This window comes from Aulonocara sp. 'chitande type north' Nkhata Bay, linkage group LG22, assembly GCF_057382095.1.
Source record: "Aulonocara sp. 'chitande type north' Nkhata Bay isolate Kocher_YH1m ecotype deep benthic linkage group LG22, A_spYH_male_GT1.1, whole genome shotgun sequence".
NCBI lineage: Eukaryota > Metazoa > Chordata > Actinopteri > Cichliformes > Cichlidae > Aulonocara > Aulonocara sp. 'chitande type north' Nkhata Bay.
This window is the reverse complement of record NC_141364.1, coordinates 7,195,538-7,215,809: the sequence shown is the minus strand read 5'-3', so window position 1 is coordinate 7,215,809 and position 20,272 is coordinate 7,195,538. Positions and strand designations below refer to the sequence as shown.

Sequence of the window (20,272 nt, the reverse complement as noted above, 5' to 3'; positions counted from 1 at the left end):
CAGCCTCTATGGATCTTGTACTCAGAGCTTGTTCTTGTGCTGCCATGATTAGTGCCTCTGTGCTGTCTTTCATTCCAGCTTTGTCCAGCCACTGGTAGGATTTCTGGATATCAGCCACCTCCTCTATCTGCCGGTGGTACATACCATATATATATATATATATTAGGGGTGCAACGATACACAAAATTCACGGTTCGGTTCGGTTCGATACTTTGGTGTCACGGTTCGATATTTTTTCGATACAATGTTCATGCCTTTTTAATTTGTCATTTATTAAAATTATAAATATATATTTTAACTCAAAAGTACAGTTTTTAAATTTAATGTTGCTGAAACAACAAAGTAATAAAAAATAAATAAATCTATCTGATCGAGAAATCACTCATCTTTGGAAAAGAGAGTTTATTACAGAGAAATGGCTCTTTCCAAAATAAAAGCTATACTATACGCTTCTTCTAGGCTATATTCTGAGCAGCATATTAAACATATCAGGTCCCCATAAGGAGAATCATGTGCTAACGGCTGTCTAAATGACTCGGGTAAAGTTTGTAGCATGCGTGCTTGTTGTTTTTGTCTGCTTCCACTTGTCTTTGCACTAGGATGATGTCGGAGTAAATGTGCAGTCATATTCGTTGTGTTCCCACTAGTGCTGTCAGCGTTAATCTCGTTGAAATGACGTTAATGCCACAACACGGAAGTTAACGAGCTACCGCGGATCGCCCCGTGCGTGGGGCTGGACGGCCAACACGTTAACGAGCTAACTGCGCTAACACACTAGTTCCCACCAATGTAATTGAGCATTGCGTGGCACATCCAACATACTGTTTTACTTTTGTCCATGACGTGCTTACCTTCAGGGTCATACGTCACATGAAAACCAAAATAGTTCCAAACGCCAGCTCTGAATGAGGGTGGGGGAGGTTCAATTTGCCATGTTGCAAGGAGAGCTTAACTTCTGTCTCGTTAGCTTGCTCTGGGCTCAGTGAATCTGAGTTCGACTACTCCGCCTAGGCTGCACTGTCGAGCGCAGATCCACTGAGCGCTCAACACAGAAAGCATCGCCAGAAGAAAAGTTGATAAAATAAATTAAAAATTTGTATTGTTCGATACATATGCGTACCGAACCGAAAGAACTGTATCGAACGGTTCAATATCGATACGAGTATCGTTGCACCCCTAATATATATATATTGGTTCCATACCAAGGGCTCAGAGAAGAGCTCGAGAGGATGTGGACGGTGAAGGTAACGGTGGTCCTCGTGGTAATCGGAGCACTAGGTGCGGTGACTCCCAAGCTAGGCGAGTGGCTCCAGCAGATCCCGGGAATAACATCGGAGATCTCTGTCCAGAAGAGCGCAGTCCTGGGAACAGCTAAGATACTGCGCAGGACCCTCAAGCTCCCAGGCCTCTGGTAGAGGACCCGAGCTTGAAGGATAAACCGCCCGCAGGGGCGTGCTGGGTGTTATATATAAGGGACTGGTATAGGACCAGAATGCACTGGGGTGGGCCTATGGTTTTTTACCAGAGCAGGAGAAGCAGCGAGTAGGAACAAAGATGGATCTTTGTTATTGCTTTCCAAACTGGAAAAATAAACAATAAAATGCAGCTTTCGAGTTTGATAATTGGACTTCTTTTGCCTGCATACAAAACATTACCACAGCGCAGCAGTGGCTTGTGAATTTTAAGCTGTAGGATGTTTGGTTGGACAAAGGGAACCCCCACTACAGAAATAATTAACACAGTTCAGCGGGCTACATACTGAACTTGAAGGATAAAAGCAAAGTATCAATCCAGTCATGCTAGTATTGATCCGTAACCAATACTAGTGTTGGTATCAATACTATCGATATTTGGGTCGACCCGCCCACCTCTCTCAGTGACAGCTGTGAGCGTTTTCTTGACTCATGCAGGGCCTCCCCATGTTTCTCCTCCACTTAATCTACACTCCAATCAAAGGAGTGCAGACAACACCAGCTCATCCCACATTCACTTTGTTGCCGCCTATAAGGTGTTTTTGCGAGATTTTCATGGACATTCACGGCGTCCTGATTTATTGATTAGCAATTTTAATATAATTTATTAACCAAACGGGCTGGAAAAGTGTGGAATTTGAGCCTAGATGGTGTGTAACTCCACATGTTCATATAAAGAAAATACCTGTGATGATGCACCGAGGCGTTTCTCGTGGCTTTGAGAGCAGCGATGTTATAAAAGCAGGAATGACTCCTCGTGTTTCTCACCTGTAGACTGTCGGCTCTCATCACAGCATCAGCGGCGCTCAGGTTCCTACTCAAAGACGCTCACAGATCTTTGTGCTACACATCCAATAATATCATTAACGTGAATGTTTTAATATTTTTAGTGCAAAATCTGATCTGGTCACAGCGCTAAAAAACACGAAAGTGTCCCAGCATGGAGTCGAATTCAAGGTCTGAATTATTGTTTCAGTCCTCTGCTCTTAGTAAATGTAATAAAAATGACAACATGGTTGTAAAATCTTAGAGGAACCTTTTTCACCTTTTTGTCAGGTCACAGCACAAGAAATTAACTGATTTATCAAAAAGTATTTCTTGCATAGTCAACAATGATGACATGAAGCATTTGCTGGAGCCTGAAATACTGTAAGTAGAACTCCAGATTAGATTAATGTCACATGATCATATTAAACAGATACACCTCTAGAAAAACCTCAGGACAGTCTGGTGTTTAGTTTCTCACAGGAAAGATTTTGTTGGACTGATAACGGCTGCAGAGTTTCAGAGGATGGAAAGTAAATCTAGAATCAGGATCTGTGTCGGCTGCTCAGGACTCCAGCTTAGTGTGTTTGTCTGATCCTGCAGCTCACAGGAAGTTGCTCCACCTACAGCAGCATAGATAAACTGTGCAGTGATGTCTCTGCAGGCAGGACGTAGATGTGCTAACGGGAGAAAATGAATTCTGTTTTTTCCCAGTGTCTTTTTCTAAAATCTACATTGTTAATGATGACTGGTTTTAAAAGTCTTCCACTGAGACAAAAGCAGCCATAAATGTAGATCCTCTATATGTTGATCATGTCTCTGTGTCAGTATGAGACTTTAGTGCAGTCTCTCTCTCTCTGGTTCACTGCAGTCTTTGTCTCTGGGTTTCTGTCAGGTGTTCACATTTACCAGGTGATGTACGGCTGTGAATGGGATGAAGAAACAAGTGAAGTGAATGGATATCGCCAAGAAGGTTATGATGGAGAGGACTTCATAAGCTTTGACCTGAAGACAGCGACATGGGTCGCTCCAAAACAACAGGCTGTCATGACACAGATGAAGTTGGATCATGACAGGGCTCTTACTGCTCAGTATAAGAACTACCTCACCCAGGAGTGTCCTGAATGGCTGAAGAAGTATGTGACCTATGGGAGGAGCTCTCTGATGAAAACAGGTAAAATCTATGACCAGAATTAGATTGTTAACCAAAAGTTATATGTCTCAGTTTATTACTTAATATGATATTAAATTAACCTTTTCATGCATGAATTATGAAAAACTCAATCAGGGCTTTTTTTTCTTGAGTATTTTTATTCATCATAAGGCATGAAAAAAAGATTTTTGAACTTCATTTTTTTCAACGTACTTTTCATTTTCAAAGAGTATTTTTACACGTCCACTTAGTTGTACAACAAACGTTTTGACTTATGAATTTGACAAATGAATAATTAATATACACTGTGTAAAAACTATAACATAACAAAAATATATTTGTAAATATATTTTAAAAATATTTTATAACAGTATAACAATATATGTAACAACTATAACCCTGCAAGGCATGTAGTGACACATCAGTGTCCAATGTAGTGGTTTATGTGCAAGAAAACAGCCTTTGAATAGTTGTCCACTGTAGTGACCCCTATGTGTGAAAGGGTTAATATAATTGCACTTCGTGTGACACATTTTTTAAATTTAATTTAATTTTACATCACATCAAAAGAAATTGGTATGGTTTTAATAATAATAATAATAATAATAATAATAATAATAATAATCTTTTAAAGTTGCTCCTGGTCGTCATAGCAGATCATCTTCCACAGTTTTAGCTCTGATATACTCATTTCTAATCCTTCTCACTCCTTATGAACATTTTAATATCATCAGTTCTGTCTCCTGTATTTGTCTTAGTGCCACCATCCTCAGATATTAAATCACAGCAGGTCTCACTGCCATCTTGTAAACCTTCCTTTCCACTCTTGCTCGTCTCCATCCACTCCACCTTGTCTGCACTCTTTTCTTCACGTCTCGTCTGCACTATGCACCCCTCCAGCTCAAATACAAGTAATAGTAATAATACAGAAAGAATGAACTGTTTGTTTTTACTCCACAGTTGTCCCCAAAGTGTCTCTCCTCCAGAAGTCTTCCTCCTCTCCAGTCACCTGCCACGCTACAGGTTTCTATCCTAACAGAGCTGAGATGTTCTGGAAAAAAGATGGAGTGGAGCTTCATGAGGGTGTGAACAAAGGAGAGATTCTCACCAACAATGACGGGACCTTCCAGATGAGTGTTGATCTGGATCTCTCATCAGTCAAACCTGAAGACTGGGACAGATACAGATGTGTGTTTCAGCTCTCTGGTGTGAACGAGGACATCGTCACCAAACTGGACAAATCAGAGATCAAAACCAACAAGGGTAAAAGTGATGAAGGTAGGAAACATGCATTTAGTTTACTGTAAAAATGGTGCAGTTCATGTGGTTTTATTTGAGTTTGATGAAAAGTTTAATTCCTCCCCCGTTGTATACAGATTTATTAAATATTTTAATACTGATTTGTTAATTTCTTAATAAATATTAACATTTAAAGTTTTGAGCGCTCTGATTTAAATTATTGTCCACTTTGCTGTCTTTTCACTGTTTTTTTTAAATTTGCGAGTATCTTTGATATTCTTTCTGTCAGCTTCTGTCAGAATAATTTTAAGACCTAAATCAGTTTAGACCAAGTTGTGTTTTTCCACCACATTTTTTCCTTGCTGAACATTGATGAATATAAAACATGTTCATGTGTGGCCACTGATTATCTGACGAATGGACAGTTTTAGAAGATTAAATAGTAAATTGGGGAAAATGTATATTTTGAAACATATGTTCAAATTTATTGGCAATGTATTGAAATTAAATTTAATGGCAGAACTTTTATTGTTGGAATGAAAACAAACATTAGTGAGACAAATATGTAGTGACCATAAACGAAGCTCTTGTACATGATTGTCATCTGATTGGAAACTTTTTGTTCTCACATTTTGTTTGTTCTGTGATCCACAGGAAATTCCTTCTCCTCGATCATCCCTGTTGTTGTTGCTGTGGTTGTTGCTGTGGTTGTTGCTGTGGTCGTTCTTGCTGCCATCGCTGTGATCGCATTCATTATTTACAAAAAGAGGACAGGTGAGAAACAAACTTCCTGGATTTTTCTTGTATAATGCAAACAATGATGATGACATAGTGCAAACAATAATAATGATAGTAAGAGTAATATGACTTAATTGAAGTCATTATTAACAGTTTTCAAAAGAAAACAAACAATGCACACAGGATTAAACAGGTAACAACCAAAAGCAGTGTAAGCTGAGTCCTCAGATTAATATTTAAGTATTTTAACACTTTCTCTGCCAGCAGGATGATCAGACTCCTTTAAATCCTCAATATATTACAACAATATTCATTAATCATGCTTGTTGTGTTTCATAACTTGCCCCTTCATTTCTCTGCATTATCCCACTTCAAATTCAAATTTTATTTGTCACGTACACAGTCATACACAGTACGATATGCAGTGAAATGCTTGGACAACTGCTCGTGACCTAAAGAAAACAAAAAAAAAAGGAAAAGGCTATGAATAAGATAGGAAATAAATATGAAAAATTAAAAAGGGAAATAAATATGAAAAATTAAAAAGGGTAAATTTTACTAGGAAGGAATAAAATATAAATTAAGGTTAAAAATGAAATAACTGTACAACACAAATTAGAATGAAGGGTAAATTTAACTGGGAAAGAATAAGATAAAATATATAAATTAAAGTTGAAAATAAAATAACTGTACAACAAAATACACAATATAGAACTATATAAGAATGTATGAAGAAATATAAATAAATATATACACAATAACAGCAGCTGTACAAGTATTAACTGGAAATGAAGAATATAATGTCCAGTGTTGTGCAATCCACATTATGTCTTCTGCAGTGCAAATATGCTTAAAGTGATTTAAGTGATGAAGTGAAAACAATGTCCAGAATGTCCAGTGTGTGTGTAAGAACCATATGTGTGGGTCAGGACTGTGTGGTGGTGTGATTGAGAGACCGTATCGCCTGCGGGAAGAAGCTCCTCCTCAGTCTCTCTGTGTTGGTCTTCAGGGAGCGGAATCGCTTTCCTGACCTCAACAGAGAGAACAGTCTGTTGTTGGGATGGCTGAGGTCCTTCACGATCTTCCTGGCCTTGGTCCAGCACCGCCTGCTGTAGATTGAGTGCAGGTCAGGGAGCTCGGAGCGGATGGTGCGCTCAGCTGATCGCACAACCCTCTGTAGAGCTCGTCTGTCCTGCATGGTGCTGTTTCCGAACCAGGTTAAGATGTTTCCCGCCAGGATGCTCTCTATGGTGCACGAGTAAAAGTTCCTGAGCACCTTGGAGGGCAGTTGGAAGTCTCTCAAGCGTCTGAGGTGGTAGAGACGCTGTCGGGCCTTTTTCACCACGGTGTTGATGTGACAGGACCATGACAGGTCCTGCGTGATGTGAACTCCGAGGTATTTGAAGCTGTCCACTCTCTCCACTGGGCACTCGTTGATGACGGGGGTCTGGTAGTTCCTCTCCTGCTTAGTGCTGAAGTCCACTATCAGCTCTTTTGTCTTACTGACGTTTAGAAGGAGGTTGTTCCTCTGGCACCAGTTCTCCAGATTCCTAATCTCCTTCAGGTAGGCCGTCTCGTTATCAGAGATCAGGCCCACCACGACGGTGTCGTCAGCAAACTTGATGATGGTGGTGGAGCTGGTAGTGGCCACACAGTCATATGTGTACAAAGAGTACAGCAGGGGGCTCAGGACACACCCCTGGGGGGCTCCAGTGCTGAGAGTGGTGGAGGCTGAGACATGTCCGCCCATCCTTACTGCCTGTGGTCTGCCATTTAGGAAGTTGGAGATCCACTGACACATAGATGAGCTGAGTCCCAGATGCTCCAGCTTGGTGGTGAGTGTGGAGGGAATTATGGTGTTAAATGCAGAGCTGTAGTCTATGAAGAGCATTTTAACATAATTCCCCCTTCTAGTGTCCAAGTGAGTGAGTGATGTGTGGAGGAGATGAGAGATGGCATCGTCTGTGGAACGATTTGGACGGTAAGCGAACTGTAGTGGGTCCAGTGTGTCTGGTAGTGAAGAAATGATGAAGTCTCTGACCAGGCGTTCAAAGCACTTCATCACTACTGAGGTGAGGGCTACAGGGCGATAGTCATTGAGAGAAGCAGGGTGGGGTTTCTTCGGGACAGGAACAATGATGGACTCTTTGAAGCATGTGGGGATCACCGACTGAGATAAAGAGATGTTGAATATCTCAGTGAACACAGGAGCTAGCTGGTATGCGCAGTCTCTGAGGATACGACCTGGGATGCCATCTGGTCCTGCTGCTTTCCTGGTGTTCACTCTTTTGAAGGCTCTCCTTACTTCATGCTCGGAGATGACGAGCACGTTTCCGGTGCTGGCAGTATCTTCCTGTCTGCAGCCGTTAGCGCCGCTAACACTAGCATTGTTGGAGACCTTAGCTGCAGCCTCGAAGCGAGCATAAAAAGTGTTCAGCTCGTCTGCCAGAGTCACGGCCGCGTTCGTCATACCGTTTGTTGGTGCTTTTACACTTGTAGATTTTTGTCCAGTTACTTCACTTTTTCTTCTTGTCTGTTATTTACTTTTTTCTGCATCATTTTTCTTTCTGTCTTTGTGTTTTGTTTGTTTTTTGTTTTGTTTTTTACACCTGAGCTACAGTTTGGTTGTCAGGGAACAAAATAACCACCAACTCAGTTATTGAAACCCAAACATTATTTCTCTTTTCTTAACCATCAAATCTGCCAAACAAACACATCCTAAGGTACACCTTTACCTGCATTAGAAATGTGTACGTTCTCTACCTTCAGTCGCTTTACTTATAAATTTAACACGAGCACATTTTGTGGGAAAAGTCAGAATATATCTATAAACACATTAGTGAGTAAGCCCAGTGTCTATGTTTTTAATTTTACACATTAAATTAATGCTTTTGTCCAGATTACAAAATGAAAACATGAAATTATGTTTCCTGCCTTGTATAATACATGAAAAAAATTGTGTTAATATTTATAACAAATTATTAAAATGATGTATTTTTTCCTTTTTATTTCAGACAAACGTTCCCCATCTCGTAAGTTAAACTTTGTCCCTTTTCTCTAATCTCTTGTCCACACTAAATTAAAAAGGGTTTCTGTACTTTAATCTAAACAGTCTTTCAGGGCTGTTTCCTGTTGTGTTCGATTGTTGTAAAAGTGACAGATGAGAGCAGGATGTGGACTAACATTGTGTTTCTGACCTACAGCTGCAGAGAGCCAGGAGCAAATGCTTCCTCAAGCCGAAACCACAAACAGCTCTGCACATAGTGAGTTACTTCATATTTCTGTCTCATGTTTTAGCTTTCTTTTAAAACTTATGTAAAATAGTGGCTGTAGTAAAATCTCCTGTTTAAATATATCCAAAAAAAGTGCTTTAGTATAACTTTACATCATATTAAGAGAAAGATGCTTTCAAAATAACGTTTCATGAAATGATTTAACAAAATGAAAACAAATGTGTTAATTCCATTCAGAAACATATGAAGTAAATACTCGATTGAATCAGAATTTTAGATCTTAATGAAACTGTAAATAGGTTATTTGTGGAATTGATTTATCCTAACATTTATTTTGTTTCTTTTTTATCTCTACAGACAACCTGAAAGAAGACGTGTCAGCTCGTTCTTCTACATAAACTGGGATTCATTGAATTCGTTGATTGTTCACATCATAAAATCTGTTAAAAAGATCTAAAATCTAAAATATAGTTGCAGGTGGTTTGTGAGTCACACAAACCACCTGCAATTCAACACCTCAAAGACCAAGGAACTGGTTGTGGACTTCGGGAGGTCCAGAGCAGGTCCACTGCCGGTTCAGATAGAGGGAGAGGAGGTGGAGGTGGTCAACAAGTACAAGTACCTCGGGCTGTGGGTGGACAACAAGCTGGACTGGTCATGCAACACAGAGCACCTGTATAAAAAAGCCCAAAGCCGACTGTACTTCCTGAGGAGGCTGAGGTCTTTTAACATCTGCAGGAAGCTCCTGAGGATGTTTTACCAGTTGGTGGTTGCTGTAGTACTTTTCTATGCTGTAAGAAGGACTCATCCAGGCTGGAAAAACTGATCAGGAAGGCTGGCTCTATAGGTCGACATGAAGCTGGACACTCTGGTGACAGTGGCAGAGAAAAGGACATTAAAGAAACTGCTGGACATTATGGACAATGCTGGGCATCCTCTGCACACAGCCAGAGGAGTCTGTTCAGTGACAGGTTGCTTCTGCCAAAGACAAGAACCAACAGACTTAAAAACTCCTTTGTCCCTGTTACGGCCCTAGCAGGGCCTCTTCCTGAAGGTGCCTGTGTGGGCGTGTCCCACTACCTCTTCTGCCTGAGGTGCCACCTTTCCCTTTTGTGCAGTTGACTCTCGTCAGTAATCAAGGAGATTTAAGCCCAGGGAAAGGTGAGCTCTGGGCCAGAGTGCCATTAGTGTGGTTACAGCTTGTGAGCTGAGTGTTTGTTGTGTTTGCAGCTAGTGAGCTGTGGTTTTCAGCTAGTGAGCTGCTCTTTCTTTTTGGCTTACGTTTTACTTTATTGACCAACGCCTGAGTTTTGTTTGTTTTCTTAAATGGTGATAGCGGCTTGTCCGTCTCTTTTAGTTGAGCTACTTTAATAAAACTATTTAATTTAACCCTTTTGCCTCCTTGACTCCTTTTTCTGACCCGGACACTTTTTGTTACTTCCCCCTCACCGCCTAGACCCCTCAGGGGAACGTAACAGTCCCACACGCCATCAAACTGTCTAACTCCTCTCTGGAGGTGAGAGGGAGGGGAAACAGGAGGACAAAGGAGAGGGGAACAACTAAGCTGTATTGCCTTTTTCACTGTGCAATACTTTTTGTTAATAACAAACGGTGCAATAGACTTCAATACTAAAAGCAATTCGAATCATCCACAATGCAGGTTATAGGGAACATACAAACTCACTATTTTTGCAGTCTGAAATATTGAAAATTGACGATCTAGTGAAATTCCAAACAGCACAAATTCTATTCAAAGCAAAAAATACAGAACTGCCAGGTAATATTCAGAGTATTTTGTGTGTGTGTGTGTGTGTGTGTTTTTTGTTTTTTTTTTTTTTTTGAAAGAAGGAAGTTATAATTTAAGGGGTTTTTGTAACTTCAAAGCAATGAAGGCACGTACTACAAGAAAAGGCTTTTGTGTTTCTGTTCATGGAGTGAAACTATGGAACAGTCTGAATATGGAATTAAAGCAATGTCCAAACATAAAACTGTTCAAAAAGAGTTATAAAAATATGATCTTCTCAAACTATAAAGAAAAGGAAAATATTTAAATTAAGTGAATGTCTCTATTTAAAAAAAACAAACAAAAAAAAAACCTCATGTGATGTTATAGTATATCAGAAATCTGTTCACTATTTTTATTACAAATTATATCAGTAAGGAAGCTGACTAAATATTAACTGATAATTTATGGCAAAAGGGTGGGACTAAATAAGTGTGCACTTCTTCCCACTCCCTTTCAACATGTAAATTAATCAGAACGGGTTTTTTTGTATGTAATTTGTATAGTATTTTTTTCTTTCTTATTTTCTTTTCTAAATGTACTTGTATATTGTTCACATGTTGAAATAAATTACCAATAAATCAATCAATCAAATGTGCAATTCCCTTGTATTCTTATTCCTATTTATTCTATTTATCCCTTTTGCTGCGGGATTAATCCCACCCGCGGGATTAATAAAGTTTTATCTTATCTCTTTTAGATGCTTATTAGTCAAGATTTAATGTTAAGGAGTTGGAAAATGAGTTGCCAAACATTACATCATTAACATATACATCATAATGGTGGCACTGAATTATTCTGAATATAAATTCAGCATATGAGGCAAAAAGAGAGTCTGTATAATTCTAACAAGCTTGAAAGTGAACATTCAGTATGATCACCTTTATTCTTTAACAAAGACTCTTGGGCAGCTTTCTTGTCATTGCTTTTATGAGGTTTTATGAGGACGTTAAAAGCTGATTTTTCTGTTCTCTGTGAAGATATTACACAGAGACTATAGACCATAAACTATAGACAGTTTTTTAGGCACACTGCACATGATGCTAAGATATTCTGAGATGTAAGTTTTCAGCTCATAGCTCTTTGGGAATAAGAAGAAACACTTTGAAAGACTTTCTAAAAGCCTGGAGAGTTATTGATAAAGACTAGTTAAAAATTAAAACAAAGTCTGGCTCTTTGAAAGGAAAATATAAAGAAATAAGAATAAGGGCGACTCAAGAATTTAACACAATATTGAAATTTCCTCCTAACTTTAAACTGTGTATCTGTCTCTTGTATAATTTTGTATTGTATAATAGAGTAGCTATTGTTCTTTACATTATTTACAAGGACAGTTCACCCTGCAAATTCACCCCAGGGTGAGACCATGCAGTGCTCAGAGAAACTACATGATAAAGAGTAAATAAAATAAAGAGCTATACAAATCTACAGGTATCATTTAGCATGTTACTGTACATGTTAAGGTTTATGAGTACAATTAGAGAAAGACTGAACAAATATGGTATTTTGGTTAGTTGTTAGTTGTCAGGTGAAAGTAGACTTGTAGTCAAGACCGCCTAATCCGAGACCAAGACCAAGTTGAGACGAGACCAAGACCGAGACCGAGTCGAGACCAAGACCAAAACCGAGACAAAAAAAGTCTTTAAACTGCAGCCAGATGCTATTCTATATACATATGCAGGACACCTTAAACTAGTTTTTTAATTAAGGAGCAAGGCAGAACAAAGTCGGGCCTGTATCAAGACACAAGGACTAAACCCCAATTCAACCAGACCCAGAACTGATCCGGAATTAAAACAGGACTACAACAGTAACCAAGACAGAACCAGAATCAGAACTAGATGATAGTAGCACTAAAAATCATCATAGACCTGCACTACACTTGTTTTTTTAATTCTACCAAAGTACAATATTTAGATTGAGAAAGGTTTATATAATTATTTAGCCTTGTTGTGCAAACAAGCCTGCATAACTTAATAAATATAGAATTTGAAAAGTAACAAATGATATCTAAAAAGAAACACTAGGTACTAGATACATGTTCTGATGAGTTTTGGCAAACAACCATTTGACTAACATGTGTCTCACCTGCTCTTGTTCCATCTCTGTTCTGTCCTGTCTCCTCTCTCTCCCTCTCTGTTCCTCTCTCTCCCTCTTTGTGCTGACAATCAAGCCAAACACCAACATCATTAAATATACAGTTGAAACCAGATATTTATGTACTCTTCAGATAAAAACACAAACACTTTTTTAATTGTAACATCAAATCAGACTAAATGTTTATTTTTTTAGATTGATAAATATAAAAAATATATTTGTTAACTTTAAGAGTAAAGAGAGAAACTATCTGTATTTCTTAATTGCAAATGGCACCAAATTGTATTCAAAATTGAGCCACACTTATGGAGCTCCACAATTCTTTTCCTGGTGTTTTGGTTGACATCTCTTGATTTTCCCATGTCAAAGAAACAGGCTCTGTGTTTTGCCTTATATGCATCCACAGCTGTGCCACCAATTTACTCACATGGACTCTACGAACCTATCAGAAGCTTCTTCAGCTCAGAATGGAATCGTCTGGAGTTTTCTTATTAATTAACAATAAACTTAGTGTATATGTACTCCTGAATTTGATGAAAGTGATTAAAATAGACAGCTCCCTCTTTTTATTCTGACATTTAACTAATTCAAAAGATATTTCAACATTTATTTATCTAAAACAAAAGTTTACTCTAAATTGATGTTTAACAGTAAAAAAAAGTTTTTATGTTTTCTCCATAAAGTGTATGTAAATATCTGGTTACAACTGTGAATATACTGCTGTGTATTGAAATTTCTGTTGTTTTGCATAGATATACTGAACAACATCCAAAGCAATATATAAAATAACATCTACCTGAGTTTTTTCTTTGAAAGAAGCTCCTTATGTCCATTGTTGTGTACATCAGTACACAATTGAAACCGATTTAGAGAGTTTGTTTAGCCGTGGAGGGTAACAACTGAAAATATGAAATGTAAGCTAAGACTCTCTAAAAAAAAATCAGCATTGCTGTTCGGCTTTTTATTTATCCATTTGTTGATTCACTCGAAGAGCAAGTAACGCAACCAAGTGATCAGTTTGATATCAATCTTTTGTGATACACCGTCATATTTACATTATTAGTTCAGTACGAATGATTTGCTTTGGTACCTGGTCAAACTTAAGCTCTCCTCTGTCTGCAGCAAACTCGCAGGCAGCAGCTTCGCCCGCCTCGCTCACATACGGTGGCTGGGAAGTGCAAAGCGCAACAAATTAAAAAACGGCAACAAATTAAAAATCCACAACAAATTAAAAAACGGCAACAAATTAAAAATCCACAACAAATTAAAAAACGGCAACAAATTAAAAATCCACAACAAATTAAACAACTGCAACAAATTAAAAAACGGCAACAAATTAAAATCCACAACAAATTAAAAAACCGCAACAAATTAAAAATCCACAACAAATTAAAAATCCGCAACAAATTAAAAAACCACAACAAATTAAAAATCCACAACAAATTAAAAAACCGCAACAAATTAAAAATCCACAACAAATTAAAAAACCGCAACAAATTAAAAAACCGCAACAAATTAAAAAACCGCAACAAATTAAAAATCCACAACAAATTAAAAAACCGCAACAAATTAAAAAACCACAACAAATTAAAAATCCACAACAAATTAAAAAACCGCCACAAATTAAAAATCCACAACAAATTAAAAAACCGCAACAAATTAAAAATCCACAACAAATTAAAAAACCGCAACAAATTAAAAATCCTTGACGGAAAGGGATTGTCTGAAATACCGGAAGTGGAGAGTGATGTCACGAGAGGGGGCGTGGCCAGGATTTTTGGTTGAGGCGCCATGTTTCTGGGCCGAACAAAGCGCTAGCGAAAGAGGAGCGAAAGTACACGGATAACACCAGCTATGGTTCGTACTTGCTGTGCAGTCGGTTGTAAAGTTAGATCGCACGACCGGCAAGGGAATAAGGTTGAAAATGGTTTATCTTTTCATTCTTTCCCCACCTGGAAGCAACATGAGGCAGCTCATGTATCGGATGTTACCAAAAGAAGGCGTCTAGTCTGGATAGCAGCTGTGAGACCAGCTGATATCCAGTTCTCTTCCTTCTCCAAATATCTGTTGGTGTGCTCCAGACATTTTCATTCCGGTAAGTTATAGATATGTTCATATCACTCTTTATCGGTCTTTTAAGTCTGACATCACTAGCCATGTCTTGGCTCAAACTCCCAAGAGCACCTGCAGGTCCATAAATCACACGATCACTGTGGCATCACTGAGTGTTGAAAAACTATCTAAAGTCTTTCATCTGTAATAAAATGATCAGCGTTCTGCTCTACCATGTGTAACAATTGAGTTTATCATCCAGGCATCCATGAAAACGAAATTAGCAGGAAGTTAGCTCGCTAGATTCCATCTAAATACAATATAGCATGTCCTAACTGAGGGATTTTGGAAACAAAGTCAAACGTACAGCTCTGCTATCACTTCCAACATAAATGAAGACAGAAAACTAAACAGCAGTGACGTTTGTAGGGTACTGAAGTTTGGCTAGCTGGTGTAAAACGATGTGCTACGTGACCGTTAGCGACACAGCTATGTTAGCATAATATAAACACTAACTTTTTCCACTTGATAAAAGTTATCGTGAGGATTCTCGGTGGTCAGGAACAACGGTGCTTCGTGTCCATCCCGTGTAGATGTTAGTGAAACTGTTGGGAAGACAACATGAACATTTTATTTATACTGTATAATCTGCAGATTCTGACAGAAATCTGCATATTCTTTGAAGCACCGCTCCTCTCTAAAATGGCAATAAGGATAATTATTAGGCCATATGTAAATAACAAAATAACTTAAAGCAAAGTCTGAAACAAGTCTTTATATTTAAGGGCCATCAGTCAAACAATACTGTTTGGTCTGGGTCTAAACAGAGCGTGTTGTGTGTGACATCTGCTTTTGCATATGTGGGCCACTTTGAGGGTTCACAAAGGAGCGCGTTTGCTGTCACATTTTATTTGTAGTGTGAACAAGCAGACAAAAAAATCGGAATTGAGCATTAAGACCTGCAGTGTGAACGTAGCCATAGTGAGTTCAGTGCATTGATGTGACATTGTCCTGAAGGATTTAGTTATTCTCAGTGGTTAAAGAAATTGCAATTATTTATTTATATTTATTAGAAATAATCCTAATTACATATCTTGCTTCCGTGTTTGTCCTTTGTCACAAAAATACATTTTTTACTATAATACATTGATTAATGACCTGCAGAATCTCCTTATCATATTACGTGTCCATAATTGTCACCTAAAGTCAAACTTTATGCTTTCTCCATAAAGTGATTACATACTTTAGTTTCATTTTCTGAAGTCAGGTTTCTGAAAGAGAACAGGCAGATTTGGAATATAACATGCAGCGTTCTATAGATGGATACATAAAAAAAATGGAAAATTACATGTATGTGCTAACTTTCTAAACACTTTGTTACATTTATGATAAATGGATTTGAAAGTAGATAAAACACATTTATGTTGGCCTTAGCTCATTAGAGTCTATGTCTTTAAATTAACTAGTAACTTGTATGTTTCAGGTACTGCACTCTCAAAGACTGAATGAACCAGCATTGCAGCCATGGGTCATTGTGAGCATCACAGGGAAGGTTGAAGCCGCCCACTGCACCTGTATGGCCGGAGTCGTGGAGACCTGCAGCCATGTCGCTGTTCTTCTTTTTAAAGTAGAAGCAACAATGCGGATCTGTGGCACAAGGGCTGTTACAGATGAACCTGCATACTGGGTTTTGCTGGGTAATATGACCAAGATACAGCCAGAGGTTGGCCATAAGATAGACTTCTCCTCTTCAGCTGCCCAAAAACGGCTCTGGATCAAAACATAAACAGACCATCCGTATTGAAAGGTATAAGGAGCCGTCCTCAAAAAAGAAAAATCCCACCTGCTACTGTGGAGGAGTTGTCACTGCTATTGGATACTTTGCTGGAGCACAGTAAAGCTGTGGGTTGTGGGAATGACCCATAATGTTTTATATAAGGGTCTAGATTTATGCCTGAAGTGCACTGCCATGTAAATAATTTGCATTTACTGAATATGTACTGACTGAGTACCACTGTTCAAAAGTTCAATAAAGAAACAAACTAATTTTTGCCTCTTTTTTATTATAGAACATCACATCAGTTACAATGTAGAATCCATGTCATTTATAGTTTATAAAAGACAAAATGTTTACACAAAATCATGACAGCATTTACACGATATCACCCACTACTAACACTACTTAATTTACTATCAATTACTTCAATTTATCTTCTGAAAAGTTACCGCTATTTATACAGCACAAGACTTAAGAATATTTAACAGGAGCAAGTTTCATTTTCCCCTGGTTTTACTACAACACTGTTCATCAAAACGGCAGCAAACCTTCACCATCTTATCCAGAAGGGTCACCTCTTCACCCTCACATGGAAGAAGTAATCTGATTGGCATGGTGGTATGTTTGAAGCAGGTCCCTTGTGTAGCGCTGGAACCCAGTCACGATGTTTCATCCATTTCATTGGCTGGTCTGCTGCAATAATTAATATGGGTTTTGTGTTGTTAACATGTTTAATGTTTTGTATTGTCTTCTATTTAATCTCAAAAAACTCCTAAAAACAGTAAGTGATCACTGTTGGCCTGCCACTGCTTCTATCACCACTAATCATTTGAAAGCTCAGTTTTTAAAACCTTATGATGTAGCTACAGCCCAGCCCATGCAGCAGTATATGAATGACTAATCCTATTCATCCTTGTGGATGGATTATCTCAGTTGTTCTCCTGGCTGAAGTTTGGTCCGTTTACAGCATCCTGCCATGCGATTACATTTGTTCCTGACCACCGAGAATCCTCACGATAACTTTTATCAAGTGGAAAAAGTTAGTGTTTATATTATGCTAACATAGCTGTGTCGCTAACGGTCACGTAGCACATCGTTTTACACCAGCTAGCCAAACTTCAGTACCCTACAAACGTCACTGCTGTTTAGTTTTCTGTCTTCATTTATGTTGGAAGTGATAGCAGAGCTGTACGTTTGACTTTGTTTCCAAAATCCCTCAGTTAGGACATGCTATATTGTATTTAGATGGAATCTAGCGAGCTAACTTCCTGCTAATTTCGTTTTCATGGATGCCTGGATGATAAACTCAATTGTTACACATGGTAGAGCAGAACGCTGATCATTTTATTACAGATGAAAGACTTTAGATAGTTTTTCAACACTCAGTGATGCCACAGTGATCGTGTGATTTATGGACCTGCAGGTGCTCTTGGGAGTTTGAGCCAAGACATGGCTAGTGATGTCAGACTTAAAAGACCGATAAAGAGTGATATGAACATATCTATAACTTACCGGAATGAAAATGTCTGGAGCACACCAACAGATATTTGGAGAAGGAAGAGAACTGGATATCAGCTGGTCTCACAGCTGCTATCCAGACTAGACGCCTTCTTTTGGTAACATCCGATACATGAGCTGCCTCATGTTGCTTCCAGGTGGGGAAAGAATGAAAAGATAAACCATTTTCAACCTTATTCCCTTGCCGGTCGTGCGATCTAACTTTACAACCGACTGCACAGCAAGTACGAACCATAGCTGGTGTTATCCGTGTACTTTCGCTCCTCTTTCGCTAGCGCTTTGTTCGGCCCAGAAACATGGCGCCTCAACCAAAAATCCTGGCCACGCCCCCTCTCGTGACATCACTCTCCACTTCCGGTATTTCAGACAATCCCTTTCCGTCAAGGATTTTTAATTTGTTGCGGTTTTTTAATTTGTTGTGGATTTTTAATTTGTTGCGGTTTTTTAATTTGTTGTGGATTTTTAATTTGTGGCGGTTTTTTAATTTGTTGTGGATTTTTAATTTGTTGCGGTTTTTTAATTTGTTGTGGATTTTTAATTTGTGGCGGTTTTTTAATTTGTTGTGGATTTTTAATTTGTTGCGGTTTTTTAATTTGTTGCGGATTTTTAATTTGTTGTGGTTTTTTAATTTGTTGCGGTTTTTTAATTTGTTGTGGATTTTTAATTTGTTGTGGATTTTTAATTTGTTGCGGTTTTTTAATTTGTTGTGGATTTTTAATTTGTTGCGGTTTTTTAATTTGTATTGGATTTTTAATTTGTTGCCGTTTTTTAATTTGTTGCCGTTTTATAATTTGTTGTGGATTTTTAATTTGTTGCCGTTTTTTTATTTGTTGCGCTTTGCACTTCCCAGCCACCGTACTCACATGGGTGCTGTGCTCAGTCGCCTAGTGCCTAGTGATGGATCGTTCGCGAACGAAATGGCTCATAGAGCCGACTCTTTGACATGAACGACGCGAGCCGGCTCCTTATCGCGACCCGTCACGTGGGGGTTTTTTTTCTTTCTCTCACCCTCTCTCTCTCTCTCTCGCACTTTTTTTCCGCTTCACTTCGCACCTGAGCCTTGTGCTTTATGCTGGGCAGAGGGGGGAGGGGCGGTAGTTACACTCAGTAGCACAGGAACAGAGCCAGAGGGAGAGAGAGAGAAAGAGAGCCAGGGACAACAACGTCACATTAGAAAGGTATAGTAATCATCCACAACTATTTTTGGTTGCAGATGATAAAGGATTCAGAAAGTTTATTCATGCAGGCCCATATGACAGAGAATATGCATCTTCTTTTTGTTTTCATATTATAATTTATATTTAATTGTGTTGTGGTTTGCAGTGTTTTGTGTTGTTTTCACTTTAAATTTGTAAAAGGAAAAAGCTGAAAATTTAAATAGTTAAAAGTTGAAATGTGAATAGTTGATTTTTGTATTATATGATTTATTTATTACATTTTATGTGGAGTGAAAAAATAAAAGTATATTTACAGTGGCCCCTACAGACAAAGCACATACAAACTTCAAATCACGTACGAACTCTGAAGCACGTACAAACTCCAAAACACGTAAAAACACGTACAAACTCCAAAACACGTAAAAACTCCAAAACACGTACAAAAAACTCAGAAGCACATAAAAACTCAAAACACGTACAAAAGACAACAGAAGTGCTCCAGGATGCTGGGCGCAGTGTTGAGCTTTTGTTACCTAGTGGCTACACAAGCCAGCAAGTACCAACGACCGGATTTGGTGTGTGGTAGTAACAGGTAAATGAACTTTTTTTTTTTTATTATTTGAATATATATGAGTGCCTGTGTATAAATACACAAACAATACACACATGCTTTCAATTGTGTAATTTAAGTGATCTAGTAGCTCTGCTTTGGAAGTTCAGTTCATGCTAGAAATGTGTTTTGGAGTTTGTACGTGTTTTGTCTCTAGGGGCCACCGCATATATTTATATATAAACATATACAAATAAAACCACTTTTTTTTTAACGTTAGTAATTCCTTTTGTGCATGATTTTATATTATTGTTAATAATAAATTAATTAAAGCAACAAAACAACCTGAAGAGCCGGTTCGGAGCCGAAAGAGCCGGCTCTCTTTAGTGAGTCGAACCGAAAGAGCCGGTTCTCTAAACAGAGCCGGAAATCCCATCACTACTAGTGCCTGAGCTCGGATCATACCAAAATTAGGGGGAATTTACGACGGTGCGCTCTGTGCTTCGTGTGTTGTTTTTGTTTTATACAGTTGTCAGTCAGGCATCTAACTAACAAATTACACTCCAAAAGACCCCATGCTTCTGAAAAAATGACCCTGGCTTAAGCCCAGTAAGCCACCCCCCCGCTCCGCTGATGGTTGACTCCAAATCTCCCGAACACAATGTCGATTTGAGAACGCAAGACCAAAACGCGAGACCACGACCAAGACAAAAGTCCGTCGAGACCAAGACAAGACCA

At 38.6% G+C, this 20,272-nt stretch overlaps 1 protein-coding gene across 1 annotated transcript in view; it reads left to right on the top strand.

Annotated features, from left to right (window-relative positions):
- The window catches only part of LOC147303385 (class I histocompatibility antigen, F10 alpha chain-like), a 101,303-nt gene that overhangs the window by 15,463 nt on the left and 65,568 nt on the right, over positions 1-20,272 (top strand). The window contains exons 2-7 of the mRNA XM_086280870.1: positions 3,133-3,411; positions 4,351-4,653; positions 5,284-5,403; positions 8,382-8,399; positions 8,571-8,630; positions 8,958-9,077. Coding sequence (XP_086136996.1) covers positions 3,133-3,411; positions 4,351-4,653; positions 5,284-5,403; positions 8,382-8,399; positions 8,571-8,630; positions 8,958-8,998 — 821 coding nt within the window. The 3' untranslated portion in view covers positions 8,999-9,077. The remainder of the gene's footprint in view (positions 1-3,132; positions 3,412-4,350; positions 4,654-5,283; positions 5,404-8,381; positions 8,400-8,570; positions 8,631-8,957; positions 9,078-20,272) is intronic.